General features: G+C 39.5%; 1 protein-coding gene across 1 annotated transcript in view; it reads left to right on the plus strand.

The window, feature by feature from the left end:
• The first annotated feature begins 275 nt into the window (after positions 1 to 275).
• The window catches only part of FLACC1 (flagellum associated containing coiled-coil domains 1), a 35,229-nt gene continuing 11,498 nt past the window's right edge, over positions 276 to 24,006 (plus strand). The window contains exons 1-9 of the mRNA XM_087919726.1: positions 276 to 408; positions 3,953 to 4,021; positions 6,041 to 6,098; positions 11,591 to 11,730; positions 13,093 to 13,113; positions 15,829 to 15,922; positions 16,442 to 16,503; positions 19,246 to 19,343; positions 23,162 to 23,214. Of these exons, the coding sequence (XP_087775852.1) occupies positions 305 to 408; positions 3,953 to 4,021; positions 6,041 to 6,098; positions 11,591 to 11,730; positions 13,093 to 13,113; positions 15,829 to 15,922; positions 16,442 to 16,503; positions 19,246 to 19,343; positions 23,162 to 23,214 (699 nt within the window). The 5' untranslated portion in view covers positions 276 to 304. The remainder of the gene's footprint in view (positions 409 to 3,952; positions 4,022 to 6,040; positions 6,099 to 11,590; positions 11,731 to 13,092; positions 13,114 to 15,828; positions 15,923 to 16,441; positions 16,504 to 19,245; positions 19,344 to 23,161; positions 23,215 to 24,006) is intronic.

Here is a 24,006-nt window from a genome sequence, read left to right on the forward strand (position 1 = left end):
TAGTTGCTGCCGAAAATCTTTTCATGATGTCTTTCCAAATGCAATTCCCATAGAGTTCAATCACTCTGTGCGTTAAAGGAAAATGAGCTAGAATTTGGTGCAACCTTCAAATTTAGTGGGGGGAAAGAAAAAAGAAAATACTACTTTTAAGTATTTGTTTATTTATCTAATCATCTAAAATCAGGGAAATACATTGTCATCCTTAGATGCACATGTTGAGAGGATAAGTCTTCAAATTATGAACATGTATTTTGTCTTCCATCTTGCAGGTTTCTTGACATACAACTTTCAAGATCAGAAGATTATGTCCCAAACTCCCTTGTTATACTGCCCTTGTTGGGATCCTTGGAAAGGAAAGGGTAAAAAACTTGTAAAAACTAAAGCAGGCTCACTGAATCAGAAGTCCAAGTAAGTAAAAGTAGAGGGTTGGAGTTGTATACTTGTAAAGGTCAATAATTTTTCAGTTGCTGGACTATCAATGAACATTTGAACAACCATAGTGTTCTTGTGTTTTTGTTAATGGCTGAGAGGGTTTTGAGGGCCTCCATGCCATATTTTGGTTTGGGGAAATCCAAAACAACCCAACTTCCAAATCAGAAAAGTCACCATGTGTTTAAGAGTGACACAAGGCCATCTCTCCAGACATTCATTAAGGAGTAACTAAATACTGGATTATGAGGGAGAAGAAATAATATACAATTGATAGAAAAGTTTGTGAGAGGGAAGAAGCATTTCATCCACAGAGTATATGAAAATTTGGATCTTATGGAAGCTGAGAGCAACACTGTTGCGTAAGATCCTGACAGAAATACACACATAACAGAACCACTAAAAAGCTGTTAAAAAGTATTGCCATATAAAACATACATTGTTATCCTCATGATTCATAAGAACATCAAGGAACCCCGTCCCCTGATAAATTTTAAGCAAGATAAATGGCAAGGACTTCATTGAGTTCCTTTTGATTCACATGGAGCCTGGAAAAATTATTGATTCCTGATATAAACTTTGTAGAAGTTTATAGAATGTATGTAACTATCAAATTAATTGTTTCTGTAATTCTGAATTCTGGAATTCAGATATATTATTCAAAACCTATGGAATACTATTTAAAAACCATTGACATTCACAAAATCACCATGTCAATTGCAAAAAGCATCTATACTTGGAATAGTTTACTTCCTGTGACAATAGCTTTAACACCATCAACCATCAATATTTGCCTATCCCAAGTCCTTGGGAAAGACTTGATGGGTAGATAAAAATATCAAATCCCATTTAAAAATTTAATTGGCTGTATGAACAACTATAATATATTAAGTTTATATGCTTCTGATTCCAAGTGATTCTGAATGTATTCTAATATTCAAAGTCGATTACAAAAAGTGACAATGATTACATATAAAATCTAATAAAATTATATTAATAAATAATAAATAAATTATTTTGTGTAATTATAACTTTAAAATATAAAAAAAGTTTAAAAGGAGTGTCCCTCCATTTATGTTTTGAGACTGAAGCTTTTGAGACCGAAGTTGGCACACGTGATCTTGGAACCATTGAACTATGTCTTTCATAAATCCTGAAGTACTGGGGAAATACAAGAGGACTGGAAAACAACTGATGTGGTTCCCATCTTTAAAAAAAAGTGGGGGCGGGGGGACAATCCAGGAAACTACAGACCAATCAGTCTGACAGCAACACCTGGAAGATAATCAAGCAACAGAACACCTAGAAGCAAGCAAAGTTATAGAAAGAACCCAACATGGCTTTGTCAAAAACAGATCATGCCAAACAAATGTTATCTTTGACAAAGTGATTAAATTCATGGACCAGTGAAATGCAGTGGACATTGGATTTCAGTAAGGCATTTGACAAAGTAGACCACAACCTATTTCTCGGTAAGCTAAAAAAAAAGTGGGACAGACAGCTGTGGTAGCACAGTGGTTAGAATGCAGTACTGCAGGCTACTTCTGCTGACTGCTGGCTGACTGCAATTTGGCAGTTAAACTCTCACCAGGCTCAAGGTTGACTCAGCCTTCCATCCTTCTGAAGTGGGTAAAATGAGGACCCAAATTGTTGGAGGCAATATGTTGACTCTGTAAAACCACTTAGGGCTGTAAAGCACTGTAAAATGGTATATAAGTCTAAGTATTATTGCTATTGCTGTCACCAGCAGATGGATTTATAACTGACTGACAAACTGCACTCAAGGTATAGTCCTTAATGGAACTACATAACATGGAGGGAAGTAAGCAGCAGGGTATTCAAGGTTCCGTTTTAGCCCAATGATCTTCAACATCTTTATAAATGATTTAGAGGGCGGAATAGAAGGGGAACTCATCAAGTTTGTAGGTGATAATAAACTGGCAGGGATAGTCAATCCCCCTGGCAGACTTGAACTGGATCCTATCTAACAAAATGAATTTTGAGTATAGAGAAAGGTAAGGTTTTCTTACTTAGGTAAGAAAAACCAAATGAATAGGTGCAGATTAGGTGATACCTGACTCAATAGCAGTAACTGTAGAGGGATTTTGGAGTCCTAGTGGACAATCACTTAAATATGAGCCAACAGTGTGTGGCAGCAGCCCAAAAAAGTCAGTGCAATCTAGCTTGCATTAACAGAAGGATATAATCACATTCATGTGAAGTTTAGTACTGTTTTATAAAGCTTAGTAAGACCACACTTAGAATACTGCATCCAGTTTTAACCATATTATAAAAAAAGATGTAAAGACTCTGGAAAGAGTGCATAAAAGAGCAATAAAGATGATTAGGGGGCTGGAGGCTAAAACATATGAAGAAGAGTTGCAGGAATTGGGCTTATCTAGTATAGAGAAAAGACGGACAAGAGGTCTTGTGACAGCTGTATTCCAGTATTTGAGGGGCTACCACAAAGAAGAGGTGTTCAACCTAATTTTCAAAGCACCAGAAGGTAAGACAATAAACAATGGACGGAAACTAATCAAGGAGAGAGCCAACCTAGAACTAAGGAGAAATTTCCTGACAGTTAGAACTGTTAAAACCAGTGGAACAGCTTGCCTGTCAGTGCTCCATCGCTGGAGGCTTTTTAAGAAGAGTTTGAACAAGCCATTTGTCTGAAATGGTATAAGGTCTCCTGCTGTATGGTGTGCTGCTTGAGCAGGGAATTGGATTAGAGATCTCCAAGGTCGCTTCCAATTCTGTTATTCTGTTTTGTTATTCTGCTTTATTTCCTAATGTCTAAACATTAAATAAAAATCATTAGTGGAATGAGATTAATTACTATGGCTTGCAAGATGAACTAAAGATTCAACTGTAGTTGACTCTTCATTCAATAGTTCACTTTCAGGCATACCTGAATGTTACTTTGTTAATTCACTATTTCTCCTTCGGTATTGTTATTTGCCCTTCCTTGCATGTGTCGGGCAGACAGAAGTGAGGAGAATAGACTCTTTCACTGATGTGCAAATTTGGATCACAAATCACTATTTATGCTAGCAAGTCTGTACCACTTCATTGTGTGTCTCTCTAAAGCAGCATATATAATATTGTGCTGTGTATCACTTCATGACAGCTAATTTTTCCCCAATCTGTTTTGCTGAAGTTTTCATTCTACCTGATGCCCCAGCTCTTACACACACTGTAGCTCTGCATATATTGCTCATTTCAACTACAATTTAATCTAAAGAAAAGCTTCAAATGCTCAGTCAGATGCACAACCTATTACTACACTTACTGTCACATGTTCCCAGGCCCCTGTAGGGAACTATCGTAAGATTTGCAAAATTGTAATGAACAATGTAATATTGCTGTGTGCTAGAGAGAACAAATCTATAATTTAGTAATAGATGTTATCTATTCAAGTCAAAAACACTCAGAAATACTAGTGAGATTTAAAAACCAATTGCATTTTAGACTTGACATTTGAATAAAGTATTACTTTTCTAAACAGTGTTTTTTTCCACATTAGAAAAACATCATCAGGAGGGATCCTTAAAGACCAGTCCAAAGTCCAGTTAAATCCTTCAAACACTTCTAGGTAAGTCTCTTGTGCTTGGAGATAAATGCAAAAGTAAGGAATGTGCAAGATATAAAACCTTATCTGTATGCTGGGAATATTAAATTGTTTTTCATCAGTATTCTTCAGAGCACATATTCAAACAAGATACTCTTTCTGCCATTCTTGACACATCTGTGTCAGTCTGTATGTCCAGAAAGGATGTGATGCCACAATCAATCTGAAGTCCATTACATATAAAAGATGCATGCACGTGGGAGCAGATGACCTGTTGCTGAAAAATATATTACCATTTACAAAATTGTCTATTACGCTGCTCATTCCAAACACTGATTCCAGTATAGAAATTCAGGGTAATCTACTCTCTACTGCAAACGTGTTCCAGTATGTTGCATTTACTATGTCAGCCCAATGATATGTACATATCCTGCATTGTAGTGCAGAATATTTTAATTTTTGACAAATCCTGATGGTACTATTGCTCTTAATATTTTATCAGAGTTCTTTCCCATTTTACTCAGATCTGATACTATATTAATTGAAGCCAGGCCAATTTATCCCCCTATTCAGGATCCATTTTTAAATTTGCTGGTCCTAGCTTGGAGGCCAATTGAATGAATGAATGAATGATTTCTTTATTGGCCAAGTGTGATAAGACACACAAGGAATTTGTCTTTTCTTGGAGGAACAAATTTAATTGTAAAAGCAACAAAATAATGACAGTGTCCTTCAATACGTTCTTAATTGTTTCTGCAGAAGTGGTTGTGGATGAGAATTTCTTTTTGTGTTATTGCTGGCACATTGGGAATTTTAGGAAGGATCTGGACCAGTGGTGGGATTCAAATTTTTTTACTATTGGTTCTTTGGGTGTGGCTTGGTGGGTGTGGCTTGGTTGGGCATGGCAGGGGAAGGATACTATAAAATCCCCATTCCCTACTCACCCCATTAACCTGCTTTCCAGCTCCGTTCTCCTGTACAGGGCAACAAAAGAAGACCCAGCCGATCAGCTGGGACTCGGGAGGCAGAGAATAGATCAGGGCGGGGCCAGTCAGAGGTGGTATTTGCCAGTTCTCTGACGACTCAAAACTTCCATTGCCGGTTCTCTAGAACTGGTCAGAACACCACCTCTGAATACCACCTCTGATCTGGACACCATAATCTTTCTATATTTTTAAATGCTATTTCATTCTTTTCTCCTTTTCTTCATAAAACAGTCTGTTAAAGAGAAAAGGGTAAAATACCAAGCTCTTTTATAGGTAGTACCGATTGCACTTTAATTATTATGTATTTAATTATTTTAATTTCTTTGAAGGAAGCTTCCATGATTCCTTGATTTTTCTATGCTGAAATCTTTGTAACCATTTTCTCATGAATTTCTGAAATACATGTTCTTTCTATTTTTATGCAGAAGGTCCTGGTTTTGACAGGAGTCCCTAAGCAAAACAGTTTTGTTGCCATAGTATTTTAAATAACCTTACATTTTCTTTCCAGAATGAGATTTTCACATCAAAATAAAACTATTAGTTCAGCTTCACAATCCTCAGAAGGCCACTAGCTAAAGCCTTTTGTACAATGCTTAAGATGAACGGATGTTCTAAACAAGTTGCTAGCTCTCTCTCAAATCATTCCAGCAACCTTCGTATGCTCTTGCTTTTCCTTATAAAATGTGAAATTAAATTAGTTTCCTGCAATGTTGAAGAAAGCATTCATTAATAATGATTGGACTCTAAAATCAGAAAAAAAACATCTTCAACAAAAATGTTAAGCAAATTCTTATGCAATTTTCTGACGGATTATGTTGCAATTCAAGAATGACACATTTATGGTAGGATGAGAGAAAATAGATTTCTTATCTTATTAGGAAAAATAATGAAGCACTAAAATATATATTTTTCATAGTATGTCCTTTTAAAGTTTACATACCAAGTTTGCATTTGTAGAGGATACAAAAAGTGCTTACCAAAGTATAATTGAGGTCAAATTTTTGACACATGCCTTTATCTCCTTGGTAGTCTAAATAATCCTATTTTTTCCTTCCAGAGTGAAATTTTCCGCCAAAACTTATGTGCAACCATTAAGAAGCAGAGAGCCTCAAGATGTAAGTAAAATATATTACTTGTTATTTTTGTATGCATTATGATGGTACTTGGAATATGAATGCTTTAACCCAGCTTTTTCCAAACTAATGCCCTCTAGATGTGTGGGTTTATACATTTCACAATGATCAGTCAGAATGTGATTATGGCAGTCATACTTTTACATATCTGTAGGTTGCCAAGTTAAGGAAGGCTATTTTAATCACTCTCTTTCCTCCATCCTTGTAACATCCTTGTCTTGAAAAGTAAAACCCTTGTAAAGTAGAAACATAAGGGAAAAATTCCTTATCCCACAGAATAAGAATTTAACGATTAAGGTCAGATATCTACTTTGCTTCTGACTTTGATAATCTCCTTCTTTGATAATCAGAATGAAGTCTTTCATCCAATAATGTTCTGGTCTGGTTCTCAGATCCTAAGATCTTGTGGCATGGGCTAATGATGGTATTAATTATTAATAATTATAATGCCCTTTTATTTCTTAATTTCTCATCCTTATTCCCATTCTTATCTAATCCTGCTGCAGATATTTATTTCCCAAATTAACATTCCAGTCTTCCCCTCCTTCACTTTCCCAACATACTAGACACAAGATAGATATTTCTCCCATGCCATCACTCTGCTAAACAACTAATTCCCACAACACTGTCTAACTATCTAGAAAGGCAGTATTACCATCCTTATTCTCATGTTCCTGATTACTTGTGCTACAGTTGTATGGATGCTTGTGTGTTTTTAGGGGGTGGGGAACTTTGGCAGGTGGGTGTGTGTTTGGGGATTGTCATGTGTGTGTGCATGTTGGGTCTGGTCTCTGGGTGTTATGTGAATTTTGTTGTAGTATGTATACTGTGTATATAAGTACAATGATAATAAAGTTATTATTATTGTTGTTGTTGTTATTAGTTACCTGTCACCTTATCTTCTTACTGCATGACTACGGTATAACTTGTTGCTTGTATCTTACAATTTAAATTGTTCAATTAGTATCCTAGTATGTTGATCGCTTATTTAGTATTCATGACTATCACTAAGTGTTGTGTCATGCCCCTGTTGGAGACTGACTCTAAGGAAGAGGAAAAACAGCCAACAGGGAGTGGAAGTGTGGCTCTAGAGGTTGTGGAGAAGGCTGGGGAAGGGCAGAGGCCGGCTGGGCAGTCAGAGGACCCAGGCCCATCCCCTATCCATCCTAGGGCACACAAGGAGGAGAGGATTAGGGTAAAATGTGGTCTCCTCAGGAGGAGAGGGCCATGATCCTCTTCATAGGTTGCAGGTGTGAGATTTGCATAAGAATATGGACCTGTGTGCTAACAGATGCTGGAGACAATTTCGTGTTTTATTCCTAAAGAAGGTTTATCTTGGTTGGCGTTCTTCCAACGGACTGTACTTGGTTATCTTCCTGAAGTTGGCAATTAACTATCCTGGTCTGTCGGGGAACTTTATTCAGTGTGGTTTGTTTTTGGTTTTTGCTTTGTTATCAGCTCTTTGAATTTGAACTGTTTCTTTCTTTTGAAATGTTATTTTGAAAATAGTTTACTCCTCCACTGTGAACAATTAAACAGTGAAACCAAGTTGAAGGCATTAAAAGACTTTTAGTTACGTTTTGGGTTTTGTTATATTTCTGATATACTCTGGGTCATCACATTTTGTCTCCAGCCACACCTTCAACTTGTTTCTGCTTTTTGTGGGGTGACCATGGATCAGCTCAGAGCAGACATCATCCAGTTAAGCCAGCAAGTGGCTCTTTTGACTGCACAGGTTGCGCAGATGCAAGCTGTCTGGCCACGCCGTAAATGCCCGGTAGCGGTGCCAGATAAATTTGATGGATCACTGGCCCAATTTCCAGCATTTTTTGGGCAGTGCCAACTTTATATGAGCCTTCAGCCAGAGGACTTCTCCACTGACCGGGATAAGGTGGGGGTTTTGATTAGTTTATTGTCAGGCTCTGCAGCACGTTAGGCAACGCCTCTGTTGACCCAGCCCAACCAGGTGTTGGACAATTATGCCGAGTTTTGCTGTCAGTTCCAGGCCATGTTTGAGGACCCTCTTCGGGGCCAGCAAACAGACATTTGAGAGAGTTGAAGCCGGGGCGTGGCTCGCTCATGAATTATATTGCTAGCTTTCAGGTGGTCGCCCAGGATGTACAATGGAATGAGGCAGCACTGTTAGACCAATTCCAGGAGGGTTTGTCATCGGAGCTCCTGGACAAGTTGGTGCTCACTGAATGCCCTCACACCCTTCAGGAGCTCATGCATCTGTGTCTTCATATTGATGCTAGGCTTCAGCAGCGATGGGTGTGACGACAGATGGAGACTGCATCTGTTCCCAGTAAGACAGCACCTCTGGTGGAAGTGCCTTTGGAAGAGCCCATGCAGTTGGGGGCTGCCCACCTTCACCTGACCCAAGTAGAAAAGGATAGGCATTGTCGTGATGGGTTATGCCTCTGTTGTGGCAATCGAAGCCATTTTGCGGCCAAGTATCCTGTTAAGACATTCACAGCAGCGACGTCAGTGGTGGCAGGAAAGTATTGCCCAGCCTACAGGGGTCTGTAGATCGGGTTTCAAAGTCCCTAGGCCCACCATCTTCACCTTCCTTGCCATCCTTGCCATCTTTGCCATCTTCGACATCTCTGCCCCAGTCATCATTGGTGAAGCATCTTGTGCTGACAGCAAGTATGTTTGCGCCTGGTCATGGAACGGTGGAGATCCATGCCTTGGTCGACTCAGGGGCCACAGCCAATTTAATGGGTGCTCATTTTGTCGAGCAGTGGTTCATTCCCCAGCAACAGGTGTCCCCACCAGTAATGGTGGAGACGACTGATGGTCGGCCCCTTTGTTCAGGACCTGTGGTTGCTGCAACCAAACCCCTTCGCATGTGTATTGGGCAGCATGTGGAGGAAGCCGTGTTCTATGTTGTCGCAATACCTCATTTTCAGGTGGTGCTGGGTTTGGAGTGGTTACAGGCCCATGATCCACAGATTGTCTGGTCATCTGGAACTGTGCAATTTCTTGATAGGAAGTGTGCCAACCATTGCTTGCGTTCCTATGTAGGGGGTATGATTACGGCCATGGACTTGGATCGACCTGCAGAGTTGGTGACCTATGTTCCAAGTGGGGGGAATCAACATGGTGATGCATTGTCCCAGAAGCCTGAGTATACCCAAAGGGAGGACAAAATCTTGCTCCAGGCAGTGATTCCTTTGTAGCAGTTTGTGGCCACAGAGGGATCTTTGAGTGAGGATTCAGGAGGCATAGCAACAGGATCCATTTGTGGCTGCTCGGCGTTGTGAATTGGATGAGAATGGGAGACAAGAGATTCCTTGGCATATATTGGGGACCTGTTGAGGTTCCGTGAACACATTTACGTGCCTGGAGGTCCTCTTCGTGGCCTTATCTTACGTCAATGTCATGATAGTCCTGCAGCAGGACACTTTGGGGTGTTCAAAACACTGCACCTCATCTCAAGGACATTTTGGTGGCCGAGACTTAAGCATGATGTGTCGGGATATGTGGCATCCTGTGGGATCTGTTGACAAGCCAAGTATGCTCCTGGTGCACCCCCTTGTCTTTTGCAGCCATTACCCATGCCAGAAAGACCTTGGGGGTAGTTTCATTGGACTTCATCACTGAATTGCTACCATTGAAGGATGCTACAACCATTTTGGTGGTGGTGGATATGTTGACTAAAATGGCCCACTTTATTCCCTGCGCTGGCCTTCCTATAGCCCAGATAACGGCCCAGTTGTTTATCTCCCATGTATTCCGGTTGCATGGGTTACCAAACCGAATAGTATCAGATCAGGGGGTATAATTTATGGCACGGCTCTGGCAGACCCTACTCGCAAAACTGCAGGTTCAGACATGTCTGTCATCCACCCATCACCCCGAAATTGATGGGGGGAACAGAGAGACGAATGCTATTTTGGAGCAGTACCTCTGCTGTTTCAGCAATACTTAACAAGACAATTGGGCGGAAGTGCTGCTGGTAGCAGAATTTGCTTACAACAATGCTCAATATGCCTCCACCCATGTGTCCCCATTCTTTGCCAACTATGGTTTTCATCCACGACTTTTTCCTTTAGCCCTGTCTGACTCCCCAGTTCCGGCAGTAGATATGTTCTTGCAAGAGTTAAAAGCCATGCACCACATGGTCCGAGATCAACTAGAGAGAGCCAAGGAGGACTACAAACACTTTGCAGACTGACATCATCGTGATATTCTGCCTTTAGCGGTAGGCAATCGGGTGTGGCTCTCTATTCAATACTTACTGACGACGCGGCCATCAAAAAAGCTCAATCACCATTACCTGGAACCTTTTCCGGTCGAGGCGGTGATCAATCCTGTGGTTTTTCGGTTCTCCCTGCCATGGACCATGCATATCCATCCTGTTTTTCATTGCTCCCTGTATCGGGTGACAGCCCACATAGCCCGCTCCACAGCTCCACTTACCACCGGGCCCAGTAGCCCCTCAGGGAGAGGCAGAGTACGAAGTGGATAGCATCCGAGATTCATGCCAGTTGCGGGGCCGATTTCAATATTTGGTGGCATGGAAAGGTTATGGACGAGAGGACTTCACCTGGGTCGATGCCACTGATGTTCATGCTCCTCATTTGGTCCATAACTTCCATGCTTGGTTTCCTCAGTGTCCTCATCCGCCTGGTCCCGGGGGAGGGGGCCCTGCGGGGGGGATAGTATCATGCCTCTGGTGGAGACTGACTCTGAGGAAGAGGAGGAACAGCCAACAGGAAGTGGAAGTGTGGCTCCAGAGGTGATGGAGGAGGCCATCACATGCCATCACAGTGTTGTATCTAATGTTTTATGAGGAATGTATTTTTACAATGACTATGGTAATTATCTATTGCTATTGCTGTATGTACACTGAGAATTTATACACCGGAGACAAATTCCTCATATGTCTAATCACAATTCTATCCTATTCTATTGGTTTCATTTCTATTTTATCACAATTTCATTGTTATCTAATTTTTAACTAAGTGACCATATGTTTTCATTTGTTAATATTTAAATTTTGTTATGTGAGCAGTTTGGAATTTTGGTTTTTCTTTTGGACCTTGCAATAATGTTCTGAATGATTCCATATTGGATGGCTCTGTGTCTGAACAGGCAGGATGATCCTCTCCCGGCAAATATTTGTATGACTATGAAATTTCTCTGGAAAATGTAGACTTTTATCTATTTTCTATACCTTCTTTCCTTCAGATTGTTTGAATGAGATAGTCAAAGTATTAAGTATTCGGGAATAAATATTTATCAGTTGGCCTGAAGTTTCCTAAGATTAGAAAACTAAAGGATTACACACCTTAGCTTTCCAGTTTGGAAGGAGAACCAAAAGCACATAATCCTGGCTTCTTTTATAAAACAGCACTTAAGACTAAAGAGCCAGATCAAAATGCTTTAATACATTCAATTTCAAGAAGTGTATAATTGATTTGGATTTTGAAACTATTCTTCTAAAGTTATTTCTTTTTTCATCCCAGATATCCAAAGTGCTTGAAGAAGAGATCACACCTGGTTTTACCTTGTCTCACAGTAAGGAACATATTGATGTCACATTGGGGGAAGAATTCTTTGAAAAACAAAAGCCTACAGAAGAACCCATCAAAACTACTGCGCTTGGGTAAAATTACATAGTGGCCAGATGATGTATTTGCATAGCATAATTCCTAACTTCTTGCTATGTGATATGTTATCAATGTTTTGTTATTTCATGTATGTGGGAACAATGCAACCAGTTAAGCTTCCACATCTTTATATGGATTCCCAGTAAATTTTGAGAGAGAATTCAGGGGTGTTTTTTTGCAGATGGTTTCGCTATCCAAACATTCCCAGAAAACTATTTTAATGGATGAAGAGGGCAAGGGTCAAATACAGCTGCCATCCACAGCCTGCCTTTCTTATGTGTTAAGATTTCACCACCTCTGTAATCTCCAAATACTACAACCAAAGACCATATTGGCTGGGAACCATCATGAAGACTTGCACATCTGGAAAGCAATAGCTTTTAGGCTGCAGAAGGACATCTTAAGTTCAAGGGTATGTGCAGAGGGACAAGGGAAAAAAATAAGTGCGTGATGATGTATATTATCTCGCAATTTACAAATCTGCATCAGAGATCTTTGTAGAAGTGAGTCATAAAAGTATGTGCATGTCTCCATCAGTGTCAATGTCTTACCATTTTGGCATCATGGTGGTTTATAGCTTAGGTCTTATTTAGATAAATACAAAAGAATCAAGTTCAAAATAAATGCTTTTTTCTGTCCTACAGTAAAAGTGAGAACTGTCTATAGAATTCTATGAAGAAATCTAGAATTTAGCTGTGGATATGACTAGACACCAGTTAATTTTCTCTTCCTTTCCACCCCCCACCCCCAACTCCCCAGAAAAAGGAAACAAACATTTCCTAGCTTACAAAACTCTTAAACTGTTTTTCCATCTGCTTGGTATATTTCTTACATCATATTGTTGGGATAATGTATGCTCCTGAAAGCAAACCTTTGTGCAAACCTTTAATTAGTTCCCCCTGTCATTTTTGACTCTAAAGATTAGCTTGAATATATTTACAGATGATATTTTGATTCAATGTTTGATTCAACTGAATGGTTTTCTGTTATGCTTTTCCACTATAATGGGATTCATTTAATTTTTTGTCTCAATCATTTGATCATCACATTCAGCTTGTTTTATGCTCCTTTACAGATATGAGTCTCAATCTGAAAGCTCTAATAACATCCCCAAATTCCTGCATTGTATTAAGACATGATGCTTATATAATTGCTGCAATTACATTATGCCTGCAGGCTGCAGAATTTGCAAAATATTGTAATCCACAAAATTCAGCCCATAGTTTCCATATACACATATGATTATAGATTAGATCTTGAATACAATGACTTTATAAAATGACTGTATTTAATAGAATGCAATGTAGATTTATACTGCTTCTCTCTCTCCCTCCCTTTCCCTTTGTCATTCCTTGCAGCACTCCACCTAAGCTTGAAACGTAAGTACTGATACAGTCTTTTGCTTCTTATAGTTTTCTTGGATTGCAATCAATAGGGCCTAAATGTGTCCTCTGTTCTGTTTGCTCCTCTGTAATCCTATATTTGTTAATCTGAGTTAATCTCATTTCTTTATCGTCTATTTTAATCTGAGTTTACAACATGTTTTGTGGAACAGTGTACCAAATCTGTTGCCCTGGAAAAAACAATTTTTTGTTCTGCAAAAGAATCTGGGGTGTTGCTGAGTTAAGCACTGGTGCACTTATTTGACTTTTCTCGTGTGTATTGCTCTGCTCTGGAGTGAGGATGCACAGTTTAATTAGCTTTATCACTGCCTGCTGCCTTTTACAAAAAAAGGCAAGGAAGACCATATAAATTATATTACAGCACTCTTTCCCTAAGATGTGGCCAGCCGGTACAGGATTTATGAGTCCTAGGCCAAATAAATTGGAGGACATCAACTGGCTAGTCTGCTGAATTAGTTGAAATTCTTCCTATAGTAAATTCTTTTGTAGTTACAAACATTTATGTTTGAAAGCCTCATTTTCAGGGGTATTCAAAAGAGACTCCTGAACTGAAGAGACAATTGTAAAACAATTATTAAAACATTTCAGATACCAAGATTGCATTGCTGTTGACCTCAGAAGAGAGGTTTTTAAAAGGAAACCACATTAACATAAAATGTCTGAATTGGACTGCTAGCCACTTTGATTCTGTTTGTTTCAGATGTAGCATGGCATTTTAATAGGCAATCTGATATTCTGCAGATGCTTGGACAGCAACCTTGCTGAAATGGCCAGTAGTAGGTATTATGGAACCTGGGGAGGACATCAGATTGCCTACCTGGATATAGCTATTCTCAGAGCGTTTGTTGTTATGATCTTTGTTTTTGTTTTTAAAGTTTATATTGAAATGGGAAACTTCCATTTTCATTTCATTTTGACTGTATCAGATTGATAGAATTATTCCTATAGAATGTATTACTACTTATTAATAAATTCAGATAAGAATGCCAGAAGAGCTATGTCTTACTACACTTATCTATCTAAACTGCCATTGGGAGGTATTTCCTACTATTTCTTATATTTATTACCTCTCAGGAGTTATTTGTTATTCATTCAATAATTTTAGTAATCCAAGTTGTACATTGCATTTGCTTCCAATATAAGTCCAGGTTGAGTTATACGTTCATGTGACAATGGTGTAATCTGGAGAGATTTTTACAGATTTAATGACACAAACTGGATTTCCAAATCTCCCAAGTACTTTTTTTTTTTTTAATGAGCCCACTGGGAGAAATGATGAAAAATCCAATATGATGTTTACATGTAGGAACCACCTCTCTGTCCTATTCTGCTGTTCAGTTACAGGACTTCTGATTTTTCATAGTATCATTTGGCAGGATTGTCAGTAACTATTTGGGTTCTTTTAAACTCCTGCTTGGGTTATCAATGATAGTATCTAGCTAGTCTATCTTATGTAAACCTATTTTTTCAGTTGACTTTAATTTTTCCAAGCAGCAGAATCTTCTCCAAGAATATTTGCATTTGTATAATGTGTCCAAAATATTGATTATGTTTGGAGGCCCACCTTCTCTGTAACGGCACCCGTCCTCTGAAAGAAATTGCCCAAAATTTTAATGGCTCCCCTTTGCTGGTGTTTCAAAGGGCCCTAAAGATCTGGTTCTTCACCCATGACTGATGCCTCTTTCTCCTTTTTTGTTCCCTTCTGGGTTCATTTTCTTTGCTGTCATTGTTCTTTGGTCTTGTACTGTTTTCATCTATATGTAGCTTTTCTATATGGATTTTTTTTCTATTATTCTTTGCTTTTAAATGTTTTAACGACTGTAAACTCCCCAGAGATGCTGGGACTTGGGTAATATATAAATTTAATGAATTATTACTTGTTTACAACGATGTGAAGTCACAGCTGACAGTTCTTTAATTTCATATGCAATGAAGAACCTATGTTGTAATATCCAAGCAGTGTGGCCATTTGAAATTGACAGATCTTCATCTCCCATGGTTGAGATGAGTGGCCATACAAATTAAATGAATGAATGAATGAGTGAATCAGTGAATCATTGATTTAATAGAAGAGATTTGGAGTGTACCCATTTCTAGAATGAACAGGGAGGGCAGAATCAGTTGGCGATAGGTCCTCTCTGAGGATCCAGACTCTATGCCAAGAACTTTATAGTTAATAAATAGCATCTTGAATTGCACTTGAACTAGCAATCAATACAGCTCACAAGCAGTGGTCACATATGCACATACCCAAAGGCACCCATTACTCTTTTGCACCTCTGCATTTTGTACCAGCTGTAAATTCTGATTGGTCTTCAAGAGCAGCCCCTAGTAGAGCACATTGCAATAATTCAGTTATATCCATTAAATTCAAACAATTTTACATTCCAAAGTAATAGCAATAGCACTTAGCAGTAGCACTTAGACTTATATACTGCTTTACAGTGCTTTACAGCTCTCTCTAAGCTGTTTACAGAGTCAGCATAACAGTCACCACAACAGCCTGGGTCTTCATTTTACGACCTTGGAAGAATGGAAAGCAGAGTCAACCTTGAGCCTGGTGAGATTTAAACTGCCAAATTGCAGTCAGCTGGCAGTCAGCAGAAGTAGCCTGCAGTATTGCACTCTAACTACTGTACCGCTGTAATAATTATTATTTCTCTGGAACAATTTGTACATTATATTTTGTAGGGAAGACGTTGTTGCTGATTTAGTGGAACAGATTTCTGAGCTGACAGCTATTATAGAACAATTGCGCCGAGATCATCAAGTGACACATAAACAGGTGAATCATATTGGTTTTGGAGAAAATCTTCCTTGTAGATATTTCAGAGAATTTGCTATATTTAGAGAGAGACCACAGGTTGGAGGAAATTATTTCGACCTATAAACCAATTACTATCAAGTTAGGTGAAATGAATTTAAAAGACATTTCAAAGCAAATATATTAATGGGAAGAATTAGTATGGAGATGAGATGAAGAGGAATGTATTTAGCCTCTTGGTTGTAGATAAACTTCTATGCGCAGTTGAGCTGTGTACCTTTGATTTAGTCTTGGTTCCAATCTTGATTCCAGCCATGTTCTTGCAGTTTCTTTGGCAAAGTGGTTTGCTATTGCCTTCTTCCAAGGCTGAGAGAGACTGACCAGCTGGCTTTGTGACTAAAACAGAACTAGAATTCAGTCTCCTGAAGTCTAGCCTGGTGTCTTTAAACAGTGCCCTGGCTATCTATATATACAGTTTGCTAAAAAAAAAGCCATTAGGGAAGTACTTATTAAATGTAATTATCTTTTCTTTTTTTCTAGATGGAGAAAGATATGGAAGAAAAATGCAATGAGATGCAAGAGGAACATGATAATAAAATGAGGTCTGGCTCTCCTTGTTTGGAAGTCTTGAAGTAACTTTTCTTTTTCCATAGTTATAGGATCAAAGGAGGAATAACAACACATTAAGGAAACAGCTTGCATTCCCCCCATCCTTAGAAAGAAAGCAACATGTGACTTTTTAGCATTGTTCTGTGGAGACAAACTCAGAAGTAATAATGAACAAAATATTTTGACTACTAATTAATCTTATTTCAATCTGTGTCATTGGCCATTTTCAGTCACCTAAAAATCTTTTTAATATATAGCACAAATAGAGCATACAGAATAAATTATTGTTAAAATATTGAATATTTGCACACTGTGATTTTTAGTCTTTAAAGTTACTTTCTGTGTGATTGAAAATGGCCAACAAAGAAAACTCAAAGTTATTCAGAATTAATTCCATACAAGTTTGGTGAAATTTTCTTACAAGTATATCTAGAAGTTTAGAGTCACATTCACCATGTTAAATAGCGCTGCTACTCTATCTGCAGTACTGAACAATTCCTTCTGAGGATTTGGTCCTGTTGAAAATCCTTCTTCTGTTACTTACTCTGTGGGGAAGCTCCCTCTTGATACCATGATAGACCCTAAGCAAGTATAAGCACAAGGGAATAGAATTAATTTTCCCTACCTTACTGCTGGAACACAGATACTTAGCAGCTTTCCTTTCCCATCAGTGCCTGCTACTTTACCTACACATCAGATGTAGCTTTGAGCCCTTAAAAAGTCATTCTCTTCTCATTAGTTCCAGTTTCCCACTTACTTGTCTACATTGTGATTAGAATTGTTCCTTAATAAAGTACAGTACCAATTGGTATGGGCATGGCATGCTTTCACGCAGAAAAAATTCTGTGAATAAAAACAACAATAATAGTAATAATAATAGTAATGATGATGATGATGATGATGTAGTATAATAGGAATAATAAAAATAATCACACTAGTTGTTCTCCATACAGATTTCAAACATACAATAAAAATAATGTATAAATATAATTGAACATTGGTTTTGAATGTCCCTTGGTACTCAACTGCTTTGGTACTGAACACTTTTTACGTGAAAATGTTGTCCCTAAACTCATCATTTGTTTGGTACTCAATGCACAAACTAGAACTTCTCTGCCTTGTGATTCACTACATTATTCCTTGTTCTGTCTCACCTGTGACCACGAGGTGAGAGTCCAAGTTTTCAAAGGAATACAAACAAACAGACAGGACCAGGAACAACAGAGTTAAATTCCTTTGACTGGAGGAATCCTTGACAGTCTTCCAGAAGCTGCCTGCCAAGTCCGATAACAAACAAGACCGTAAATCAAGAAGTAAATGCCGCATGGAGAGAGTTTGTCCAAGATGCTATCACGAATAAACAAGTTGATCCGAACAGGGATTCAGAGCTAACACGCCCCCTTATATTCCCTGAGGAGCGTGTCAGTCTCTTTTCTTTTTACGTTGTATGTCACGTTTCTGCCTGCGTCTTTGCCTTGCATCAGACCAGCATTTCTCGGCTTGATCTTCAGCTAATGACTGCGGCACGCTCTCCTGATTATCTGCCAACACCCAAGGCACAATCAGGGAGGAAGATTCTGGGGAGGAAGATGATTCCAAAACTTCCAGCAAAGCAGGCTCAAAACTCAAGGCCAAATCCTCCTCTTCCTCATTACTCGAGTCTGTGTCACTCAACAAAGCAGGCTCAACCCTCCGAGTCACAATTCCTTATGGGAAAATTGTTTGATACTCATCATTTTTGGTACTCATTGTAGCTCCTGGAACCAATTAATGTTGAGCATTGAGGTACCGCTGTAGTAAGAAAACATATTCTAAAATCCTATGTTCAGCTCCTGTGCAAGTTACAAGCAGTCCAGAGCTTTTCAGAACAGGATGGAGTTATCCATTTTCCCACGTTCAAGAGAGCCAATAATTTCAAGACTTTGCTTGTGGAGATTTTTCATTCAACCGAAGCTATATCCTTAGTTACTATATGCAAAGCATTAATGAAAGGAATTGCTGACTTTTTTTGGTTTCTTTCCTTTACATCCCACCAAACATCAGATGGGATTGGCTTTGAGAAGAGATGGATTCTGATAGATGGCCTGAAGAGTAAATATTTGGTCCTGGTGCTTTGTGTGGTTGCATTCAAAAGAAGCCTGGTCAACAGCTGACAGATGCTGTGGACTTTCCTGCTTCCTTGTGGAGTTCTCTACCAGCTCTAGTCATCTGTTAGCTGGGCTGAAAGGTTGTGAGTCAAGGACTATCTACATTGAGTTGATCTCATGATTTAGGTCCTTTTGACAATACCGCAAAGAGAATGATACATGAAAGGCTGATCTTCCTTACTTGATCTCTTCAGCCTAAGACATGCTTGTGGATGTTTCTTCTGTACTTTTAATGCTGTTTTGCTATTGTCTCTCGAAATAATGCACAGCTTTTTGTAGATTTCCCTTCCCCTATAGAGTATTTGAGTCCTTCTGATTTTTTCCTAAGGAGCTCTTCCTGAAATGTAAAGGATATTTTATAAATAGATTGCATATGATTTTAGATATGATTAAAGACTGTGCAGTAAATTGGCAAAAATCAGGTGCTGTGACTTGTACAAGAGAACAGCTTGTTCTCCAAGGCAACATTACCACTCTGTGTGCAGCTCTGCAAGTTTATTATGAAGACATACTAACTAGAGGACTTAAGAGACCACAAGTGCAGAAGTGCCTCTTTTACCTCACTTTGCTGTTACATTGTCTTGGCAGGGAGATTCAAGGATTTCACATAATACAAGTGAATAACCTGGAAGAACAGTATAAGAAAGAGTTGCGGAATGAGAGGGCAACTGCACAAGAAAAATTGGGTATGATGCAGGATTATTGATTTGTCTCATGCCTACATGTGTACAGGAACTTCACAGTGCACAGAGTTGTTTCACAAAGGAAATTAGAAATAGATAAGTAGCCAGGGACAATGGGATGATTAATACACCAGTTTGTTGTAGTGGCTAAGATACAAGACTAGGCACTGGGGGACTGTGAATTCTAGCCCTGCTTTAGACATAAGGCTAGCTGGGTGATCTTAGGTTAGTTATTCTCTCTCATCCCTAGGAAGAATGCAGTGGTAAACCACTTCTAAAATCTTGCCAAGAAAACCAGGAGTCAGTGTTGACTTAAACGCACACACACACACACACACACGTATTTCCATCACTTGTTGCTGTTGCATTTAAAACTACACAAGGAACTTTTCTTTTTTTTTTTTTACAAACCCATAGCAATTTGTAAACTATTTGATTGGAGGGGGGGTGTTTGAAAAAAACTGTTCTTGTGTCTAATTGTTCTGGTGTGCAGTGCTCTATAGTGTCGCTTTGAGGGAAGGAGTAGAAACAGTTTATGTCCGGGATGTGAGGGGTCTGTAAATATTTTCACAGCCCTCTTTTTGACACGTGCAGTATACAGGTCCTTGACTGAAGGCAGGTTGGTAGTAACTGTTTTTTCTGGAGTCCTAATTATCCATTGAAGACTGTGTCTGTCTTGTTTGGTTGCAGAGCCAAACCAGACAGTTATAGAGGTGCAGATGATAGACTCAGTAATTCCTCTATAGAACTGTATCAGCAGCTCTTTGGGCAGTTTGAGCTGTCTGAGTTGGCGCAGAAAGAACATTCTTTGTTGTGCTTTTTTTGATGACGTTTTTGATGTTAGGTGTCCATTTTAGGTCATGTGATATAGTAGAACCTAGAAATTTGAAGGTCTCTACTGTTGATACTATGTTGTCTGGTATTGTAAGAGGTTATAGTATTCTTCTAAAGTCTACCACCATTTCTACAGATTTGAGTGTGTTCAGTTCCCGATTGTTCCAGTTACATCACGAGGCAAGTTGTATAACCTCCTGTCTGTATGCAAATTCATTGTTGTCTCAAATGAGACCAATCACTGTTGTGTCATCAGCAAACTTCAATATTTTAACAGATGGATTGTTTGAGATGCAGTCATTGGTATATAGGGAGAAGAGAAGTGGAGATAGCACACAGCCTTGGGGGACCCCTGTGCTGATTGTACAGGTATCGGATGTGATTCTGCCTAGCTTCACCTGCTGCTTCCTGTCTGTTAGGAAGCTTATGATCCACTTACAAGTGTGTTCAGGTACTGCCAGTTGGTTTAATTTAGTTAGAATGTCTGGACTGATGTATTGAATGCTGAACTGAAGTCGACAAAGAGGACCCTTGTGTAGGTATTTGGAGATTCAAGGCATTGTAAGATGTAATGCAGAGCCATATTAACAGCATCATCTGTCAATCTATTTGCTTGGTATGCAAACTGCATGGGATCTAACAGTGGATCCGTGATGGTTTTCAGGTGGCACAGCACAAGCCTTTCAAATATTTTCATAACTACAGATGTTAGAACAACTGGTCTGTAGTCATTCAGTTCCTTGATGGAGGGCTTCTTTGGCACTGGGATGATAGTAGAGCGTTTGAAGCAAGAAGGAACATAGCACATCTCTAGTGATCTATTGAAGGTTTGGGTGAAGACGGGGGCCAATTGGTCAGCACAGACTTTTAAGCAAGAAGAAGTTATCTTGTCTGGCCCTGGTGCTTTTCCTGGCTTTTGTCTGTGAAATAGATCTTACATTTTTTTTTCTGTGATCAGCAGAGGTTGTGAACCCAACGGGTTGGGGCCAGTTGGCTGTTGTTGGTGTGTTTGAGATGGGGATTGTGGAGATAGGTGGCTGTAGTTTCCTTTCAAACCTGCAGTAAAATACATTCAGGACATCTGCTAGGGACACCTTTCTTTGCCTGTCTCCAGGTGAGGCTGGAAGAGCCCCCCAGCTTTTCCTTGGCTGAAGATCTGAGCCTCTCAATCCTCCACCAGGAATCTGAAAGGAGCTCCCACTTTCTCCCCCTCCCCCCCAATTAATCACCAAGAGCGGCAATCCTTCTGCAGGCAGATGCCTGCTGAGAAGCCCCTGGAGTGGCAGCCAAGGGGCGCTGCCCCCCAAGGAGAGCAAAGCCCCCTTTCTGCCTCTGCTTCTCCCAGCAGCAGTTGCCCCGAGGCCCCTCAGCTCACACACACACACACACCGCCTGCTCTTCTGTCCCTTTGGAAGGTGCCAGGTGGGGGGATTTATATTTATAATTTATATTTAACATAAAAAATTATATTAAATATATTAGCTTTTTTAAAAAAAATCGTATTAGTGGTCCTCGGGATTTAAAAGTATGAGTTTGGTGGTCCCTAAGATCCAAAAGGTTGGCGACCCCTGCTTTAGAAGAACTTCCCTCAGGGTGGAAAATGCCTTAAGGATTGTAAAAGCCAGAAGCCAAATTCGGTTCAAGTTAGAAATATGAAGAATTGAACAAACTTTGCTGAGAATTAGGAAAATTGCCTTCAAAGGAAAACCTTGTTAATCTCACCATCTTGAGAAAAACAATGTTTACATCTAGGGGGAGAGACTTATGAGGACAGAAGGATATGAGAAGGCATCATCCTCAGATGCCATTGACTCAAAATAATAGATGTGTGTAAGGAAGGTTTTTAAGGATGGGAAAGGAAGTTAGAGATCTTGGGTGGGAACTTGCTGTCCTATCCCTCAAGCTCAAAAGAGCCTGATTTTTGGCATTGGGGGAGGGGAGTTAATGGGTGAGGGAAAGTAGAGCATATGGGAGAAAAAACACCATAACAAGCTCCAGAACCTGATTCAAAAGTGCACTGCAAAACTTGATTTACTTTGATGCTGAAGTTAATTGGCGTAGTTTTGAGATGCTAGGAGGTGGCAAATAGGATGTTTGAAGATGAGATGACTGAACCCATCTTATTGGCTTATCTAGTTGGATCTCTAGGAAAACAATCACAGCTTAAGACATTACAAATCTCTAAGTCCACTCTCCATAGCTTTCTTAAACTGTACCCAATCTTCTTCTTCTTAACTACAATTAAGGGGAAAATATTTCCCTGTCAGTTACTTCCTAATACAGGGGTGTCAAATTCAAGGCCCATGGACTGGATCCAGCCTGCAGGGTGCTTAAATCCAGCCCACAGAGCCGGCCAGGAAATAGAAAAGGACTGGCCCACAGTGTCTGCTAGCAAAAATGGGATGCAGAGGAGCCATGGCCAGCCTCCGCATGGCCCATTTTCAGATTGGATGGCCTCCTGCAGGACCCTGCCAGCCAAAACGCTCCTCTCCCATGCCGTTTTGAATGGCAGGGTGTTGCATGAGGCTGTCCAGGCCAAAAATGGGCCATGTGGGGGCTGCCCGTGGCCCCCTTGTGCCCCGTTTTGACCGGCAGGGTGATGCAGGAAGGTGTCTGACCCGTCTCCTACCCCTCCAATCGGCCCATGAAGGACAACTACAATGCTGATCTGGCCGTCCAAGAAATCCAGTTTGACACCTCTGTTTTGGAACAGGCCACTCCTAGCAACAATTAGGAAATATTCTCCTAGCAAAAATATCATCAGTGACTGGGACAATTAAGCAATTCTCTTGAAGCACTTCTTGCTTCATTAATTCTCTTCTGTCTATGCTGAGAAGTGGGCCAGGGGAAAAAAATACTGAAAAACACATCACTATAATTAAGACAAATCAAATCCAAAAACATAAAACAAGTTTGAGTCAATAGTTTGGACTATTTCCACTTGGATGCATGGAATACATTACTTCTTCTCTTTTATCCACCCTCAGCTACAATGCAGAAGGAGTACAAATACCTGAAGAATACATTTCGTATGTACCAGGTAAATATTTAAATTGCCGTCTAAGAATTGATGAAGTAGGGTTGTCTCAAACTCATGGATTCAGGGGCCATATTTAGAATTTGAAGATACAATAGACACCTTTTCACATGAGCCTTCAGTTGGCTGTGGCTTTCCCACAATGTGTGACCACTGCAAGGCAGTCCATATGGGGCTACCCTTGTAAAGCATCCAAAAATTACATGTGGCAAAGTACAGGATGGACTTTGAAATATGTTTAAACATTTTTTGGCATCCTCCAAAATTATCACATCCTTACTGGAGGTGCAGTTTTTCTCCATTTCATTTGGTCTTTCTCGTGATGGAATCTCAAGTGGATGAAATTATGGAGGCTATCCATACTGTAAAATATTATCCCTGATTCCTAAGGACTATCCCATAAACATCAAGGACAGGAATTATTTGTGAGAGCCGTCCTTTTGAAAAACTCTAATGGGAAACATTACTGGATATCTTTGTGAAATCAATTAGTGAATGGTTTCATCCACTTGAGATTCCTTTTGCAATGTGGAGAACAAAGCTGTTCAACTGATTGTACTTGATGTAAATGAGTTGCTGCAGTGAGGAGACAGTGTTCAGGAGCTAACCTCACTCTACTCCCCCTCCTTTATTTAGCTATGTACTACCTATTTGCCTACCTATCTCTACAGGGCTTTAGTGGTTGGCTCCGGTCAAAAACTTTTTAATATGCAGAACAATTTTTATTCTCAAAACTTACTTGAAAGCAGAAATTAAACTCCTTTCTTACTTAGAACTTATTATTTTTATTGAAAA

This window comes from Pseudonaja textilis, chromosome 1, assembly GCF_049901715.1.
Source record: "Pseudonaja textilis isolate UNSWEBS1 chromosome 1, rPseTex1.2, whole genome shotgun sequence".
NCBI classification, from domain to species: domain Eukaryota; kingdom Metazoa; phylum Chordata; class Lepidosauria; order Squamata; family Elapidae; genus Pseudonaja; species Pseudonaja textilis.